The 6,722-nt window shown below is 35.3% G+C and overlaps 1 protein-coding gene across 1 annotated transcript in view; it reads right to left on the bottom strand.

Moving 5' to 3' along the window:
* The window catches only part of LOC106478882, a 15,343-nt gene extending 11,097 nt beyond the window's left edge, over positions 1 to 4,246 (bottom strand). Inside the window, exon 1 of the mRNA XM_013939462.1 lies at positions 3,676 to 4,246. Within this exon, the coding sequence (XP_013794916.1) occupies positions 3,676 to 4,246 (571 nt within the window). The remainder of the gene's footprint in view (positions 1 to 3,675) is intronic.
* Between the last annotated feature and the right edge of the window lie 2,476 nt (positions 4,247 to 6,722).

Genomic DNA, 6,722 nt, shown 5'->3' with positions numbered 1-6,722 from the left:
CGATGCACAGAAGAAATGTTGGAAACTTTGCCTGAATGCGAGAGACACAAACGTGAAACCCTGAAACGTGTTCTCACTGATGTACTCACAGAGACAGCCACAAAAACAGACATGTTTGTTGCTTTGCTGAAATATTTTGTAAATCGATTAAAACTCGTGCGGGAAAACAATGGTGGCCCAATCAAGCGGTATTTATACTTGGAATAACTTTTTTGATTGAATTAAAATCTTATTTTACTTTGTTATGCTCTCGGGGAAAAAGTGTGATTTATTTTGCAACTCCCCTTAAGACACGTTGATCAAAGTGTAGATTGAAATGGACCTCCCTTGAACTTAGACTTCGAGATTAAACAATTTTCGGAATATTACATTTATCTATTATGTATTATAAATCACAAGCTTACATTTTTTTCGAAACTTGTTTGATTTACCAAACATTTGTCACAAATTTCACATTACTGGAACTACAAAACGAAAAATATGATAAAAGAGTCAATATAAAATTCCATAGTAACTCGTATATCAAAACATGGGCTAAAAGTGAAATTAAACCCTTAACTTCTCATTAAGCATTAGGTAAAATGTAATGGGGTCATTATTATATATAGTCTGTAGTGTTTCAAGTGGAAGCCAAAATTAAGATTTTTAATTCTAAACGATAATACTTTGTTTCCTTGATATTCTTGTGTTGCAACTTATTTATCCCTTCTGCTTATCACAAAGATATTTTTATCTAATATTCTTTTTTGGCATAAAAGTTCCAAATATTTTCAACGAATGTGTTATTTTAATTCAAGTATGAATATAGTTCAAGTAAATTGGTGTATTCTATATGAGAATACTTTTTGTGAATGGTCTCGTCTTTATTGACTTATGCCACCGCTGACCACTCTACTATGTCGTAGAGTTCAGAAAATCCTTTCTTCGCATCAGGAATTATTCCAGCGTGGGTCAGCTGTAAGTTTATGGACTTACAACGCTAAAATCTAGTGTTTGACTTCCCGCAATGAACACAGCCATACAGTCTTTTGTGTAACTTTACATTAAAACAACTTCAGAAACTGGTGAATAAAACACCTAATACCACGAAATTGTTATATTTGAGCTGAATAAAATCATGAATTAGGTACTTTATACGTTGCAAGAATGTTTTGACGAACCTTTCTATTTTATTTCTATGTTCATAATCAACGCAGTTTTCCATTTATGTTACACACAAATTATGCTTATTTATCATATTGCTTAGTCGATTTTATAAACTTCAATGGTAATAAAATCAATAGGCAATAATTTTGGAAATTGTCTAGTACGAGTACTGTATTGCCCTCTTTTGATCAAATTCGTAAACAGCACATAATAGCATTGTTATCAATTTCAATATTGGAAAAGCAATAGTTGGTTTATTTTGAGCGCAGATTATATTCCAGCAATTTCATGTACAACTTTTATAAACGTTTTTTTTTCTTACGTAATATATTTCGATATAAAACGAAATATATCTATAATAAAAACAAGAGGGGAGCCACAATAGCAGCGGCATTTGAAATTATTTTAGGCAGGATTAGAGTAAATTAATCTATGAGACCTTTTCCCACCCTTTTTTATTAGCTATACTTTTGTGCAACAGCAATACCTAGAGCGCGAGTATACCTGATTCGATTTTATTACTCATCAGGATCTCTACGAGCCTACTCTCAAATTGAAATAATTTTAGGCAGGATTAGAGTAAATTAGTCTATGAGACCTTGGGCGTGGTCAAAATACACCAATCGAAAGGGTTTGACCTCGTGAGTCCAAAACTTTAATTAGATCTCAAATCGGTCAAGAGATGATGGAGCTATGAGGTAAAAGTTTATATTTGGTTATTGATTACCTTGTATGTTTAAATGTTATAGTGTAATAGTATTTCTGAATTGTCAACTAATATTTAGTATATTAGTTTGAATCATTATAAAGTGACATGATTTTAGTCTCACATATATCATTACAAACTAGAAACAATATATTTTACCAAAAAGGCATAAGTCTGTGTGTTACAAAAAATTCTAATTTCCGATCTTTACTTTCAACGCAATTGGCCGTTTATTCTGCCAGTTTTAAGAAGGGCTGGTTGTTTGACCATGTGATGACCGCTCACATCAATGACCCTTTGTACTTCCTAAAAAATTAAAGATGAAATTTGTATGCAGTCCTACAGGTCTATAATAACTCTATCCAGCTATAGAAACAGCACCCGCCTTTGTAAAACATACATAATGCAATTAAATACATACACGAAAAACCATAAAGTTGATAATAACTAGAAATTAAGATAGCATACACTCGAGATGATTACATCATAGTTCCATGAAGTAGCACGAGATAGCACTGATGTCTTAGGGGAAGGGTGACATCATAGTTCCATGAAGTAGCACAAGATAGCACTGATGTCTTAGAGGAAGGGTGACATCATAGTTCCAAGAAGTGGGATCAGCGGGTCAACTTGTCTCAAGATGTCATCAGCTTTATATTAATAATCAAAGTCTTAAAATTAATATCTTATTTCATTTGCATAACATTGTTTTTACAATTATCAGTACTGAAAAGATTTTATCACAATTACAGTTTTGCTTTATAAGTGGGATCAGCGGGTCAACGTGTTTCAAGATGTCATCAGCTTTATAGTAATAATCAAAGTCTTAAAATTAATATCTTATTTCATTTGCATAACATTGTTTTTACAATTATCAGTAATGAAAAGATTTTATCACAATTACAGTTTTGCTTTATAAGTAAAACATTAAATCGATGCTACGTTCTCGAAGATAACTATCATTGCACACACACAGTGAGAACAACCCCATCCATTAAAAGGCGTACCTCAGTCCAAAGACATCGAACAAACACCGAGCTAGAATCCACTAGTAATGCCATAGAGAACTGTTATTGCGTCAACATGTTCTATCCAGCTTCAGAATAGACTACACTATCCATTTCAGATTAATAGTTAGGGTGACACCTTGGACACACGTGCTGATTGGTCTGCCTCTGGGGGAGGGGATGGGATAGAGATGATGATGTCATAGTGCCAAGACCTCCATGACTGCATAATGTCGACAAGTCTTCCAACATCTGTATGTGCCTCAATCAAATTCCACTTGGTTGATTGTAGTGACACACAGAGAGGACGCATGTAACCCAAGACAAACTGTGTGATCACAACTGAGATTATGAACTCAAAGTTGCCAAGAGAGAGATCAAGTATGAAGATGAATTTCATGGCGAATCACATGAAGATTCATCACGAATTGTTTTGAGTGATGCATGTGTATATTCATGGTGTTCTACAAGCCAAAGTATCCACCTTAGATAGCCACTTGGTTTCAGAAAGACGAAGCATAGATACTCTAGATGATGCGCTGAAGAGGTCTTACTCAGTTTTGTCAATCAGGTAAAAGTCAAGAGAGCTATTGCCGAGATCCTTGATTGCTTTTTTATCGACAATATTTTTTCATTTCACTGATCTAACCATAAACCAAGTTAACTTGGATAGGATTCCCATTAGATTCCTAATTGAAGGAACCTGCTTAAAACTGTTGGTCACTACCAGATTTAAACAATGGCTTCTACAGTGGACAAAGTACTTTGCTTTTGGGTATCTGTATTGAATTATTTGTTTTACGCCAAATAATTCACCGTTCGTAGTACTGCACCCATCATACCCTTGACAACAAAGTTTTGTAAGATCAAAACCCCAGTTTTCCAAGTCAGACAACACAACACATGATATAGTTGCAACATCAGTCCTTTCAAGGTTGATAAAACCTAGAAAATCTTCATGAACTTCATTTTCAAAAAGATATCGCACTACAATTGCCAACTGAGCCTGGGTTAAACAATCACATGATTCGTCTGCCATTATGCTCAGAAACGCCGAGCTGTCTGTCTTAAGTCTGATTTGCTGTCGTATCTCCTTTTTAATGAATTCAAGAATTTCATTTTGAATTTTGGGCGACATGTAGTGAGCATTTCCTAAAGCCGTTTCAAGGTGCAACTGTAAAGCTATATCAACTTTTGATTTCCACTGGATTAAAAAATTGAAGTTGCCATCTTCTTCATGTAACTCCTCATTCCAGTTCCCCCTGAAAGGTATATTTATCTGGGCAAGTGCAAGGATTATATCAATTGTTGAGAGTAATGCAGCTCGGTTACTCTTAACACTGTTTTTATATACTTGGATCAAACTGAACTCTATGTTATCTTGCATAACAGATGAAACTCTCAAGAAATGTTCAGCTTTCTCTGTGGCAATTTTGTATCTTTCACTTTAATTATGGGACTGTATCATGACTATCTTATAGTTTCCCATGGTATGCTTCCAGTCATTGAAACCAGTGTTTGCGAACTGTTGATATTCATGCTTTGGAGCAAATAAAACACAGTAGGCACAAAAAGCAGAATAACTCAACAATGGGTAAGTATTTTCCCATGTCGGACTATACTTGCATTTGTTTGTAAACGGAAAATGAAAGTCTTCAAGGGAGACACCACTTATCTGTCAAAAATACTCATTTATGCTCGGGGTCAACATCAGGGGAAGACGAGTTGGACAGAAACTTCACTGGATCCAGCACCTCATATGAACCGTGGCTATGAGGATAAATCTTGAGCTTCTTGCTTAGTGGTTCTGAGGTAAATTGTGTCTCCACGTCATCTTTATCTAAATACAAAAATAAAATATTATATAATTCATTTCTTTATAATTTGAAAATATTAAAAGCAAGTCACTGTTTCACGATTATACACCAGTGAAAAATGTTTAGCCCATGAATGACAAGATAAAAAATTGATATATCTTTGATAAATTAAGCATGTAATTCGATAGAGCAAGAATGTGATATTATAATACACTGCCTAGAATAGTTTGGTCTCGTTCCATTTTAAACGTTGTTTTCATTTATCTGCAGTTTAGTTTTAAATGGGAGCATCAAGTTCAAAGTTCAAAATAATAGGCAGTGTATGGCAGGTAAATAGGCCTAATATGCAACAAGACAAAAAGGAAGAAACTGTAAGGTTTATTAGATTCTAGTGACAGAGTACCTTATTACCAAAAGGGGACGTGCCTTGGGACACCTCAAAGTAATAAGCAAAAAATTTGTTATGCATTTTACCCAACGGTTCGAAATTTCGTAGATCTGGCCGTCCGATATTTTGGTACACCAACGCTAGCGTTATTGTATCACACAATACAGTGGGGTAAGCCTATGAAATCTAGAATCAAATGTTTAATTGCTTTATCACCATAAGATCTACAGGGTGATCGGATGATGTGTCTTTTGGAGTATAGTAGTCCTGGAGTCTGCATTTTATTATAACACCCCCACGGCTGAAAGAGCGAACATGTTTGGTGTGACGGGAATTCGAACCCGCGATCCGCACATTGTGAGTCAAGCGCCCTAACCACCTGGTCATGCTCCGAGCCACAGCAGACTCCGTAATTGTAAATGGCTCTTTATTGTAATACTGAAATTATAAACACATAATATTACAAGTTGTTAACTCCAAAATGATGTCATGGTGACGTGGGAGTCACAAGTTTAACGTATGCAGAGACTTTCGGTCGAACAAGTTAAAAATTAAGTATTTACTTATGCAATTTAGCCAGATAATTAAGTTTAGAATTTCTTGCCTAAATTTTAAAATATTTATATACCGGAAATAAGCAGGGTGATGATAATACGCCTCCTTGGTAAACAACATAAATGGGAAACACTTTCTAGTGTTTCTCGTAATTTATTCATATTCCGGTTTTAGATCAGAAACAGCGAAAGGAAAATTGACATTTTGTTTGAAGAATTTGTGTCTATTTCTCCGATGTGTGATTTGTGTTGGTAAAATTTAAATAAATATTTTATATTTATACCTTAACTTAAAATATTGTCCGAATATTATTTTAATATTGTCCAACTTTAATATCAATCGTATTATGTGATAATAAATACCTATGCGTGAAGGAAATGTTTAAGTATTGGCATTGTTTTCAAACTGAGTGGCATCATACGCACATGGACTAACACCAGGTCAGAGGTTCTCGGGGTCTAGGTACAGCTACAACAGAGAAAAAGCAGCCAGTTAGCAACATTTACTTCTAGAAGGGCTATTTGTAGCTTTGGGCAGAATGATGGAATTGACTGTCACTCATGAAAAGCACTCGCAATTGAATGTGCAGAACTTTTTCAGTGGCATCGCAGTGCAAACTTTCAATTTTCTGATCTACAGCTTAGCATAGCACCCACTAGCTCACACATTTGTAAAGTCTAATATTTACAGCAAAACTACGAATGCTTTAGGTATGGGCAAGAAGAAACTGCTATAACTTTTGGCCATGGACGATAATCCTAATAAAATGCCAACTATGCTCCAAAAATGATTCTAAATTTAACACTTCAGAAGCAGATACCTAGAAACTTCTCGAACCAAAGAGATATTGAGTTATATTTCTCCTCTGCTACAAATTATTCCTCAGGATTCTCGTTTTTTGTTGTTGTTTCGTCTGTCCGCGATATATTTCTATTTAGAAGCAATCCATGAATATCACGTGTTGTGGAGGAAGGTTTTGCTTGTCGATGTTAGAGGCCCGGCATGGCCTGGTGGTTAGGGCACTCGACTCGCAATCTGCGGATTCGAATCCCAGTCCCACCAAACATGCTTGCCTTTTCAGCCGTGGGGGCGTTATAATGTGA

This window comes from Limulus polyphemus, unplaced genomic scaffold (assembly GCF_000517525.1).
Source record: "Limulus polyphemus unplaced genomic scaffold, Limulus_polyphemus-2.1.2 Scaffold258, whole genome shotgun sequence".
Lineage (NCBI taxonomy): Eukaryota > Metazoa > Arthropoda > Merostomata > Xiphosura > Limulidae > Limulus > Limulus polyphemus.
The sequence above is the reverse complement of the archived record's forward strand: the minus strand, read 5'-3'. Positions and strand labels throughout refer to the sequence as shown.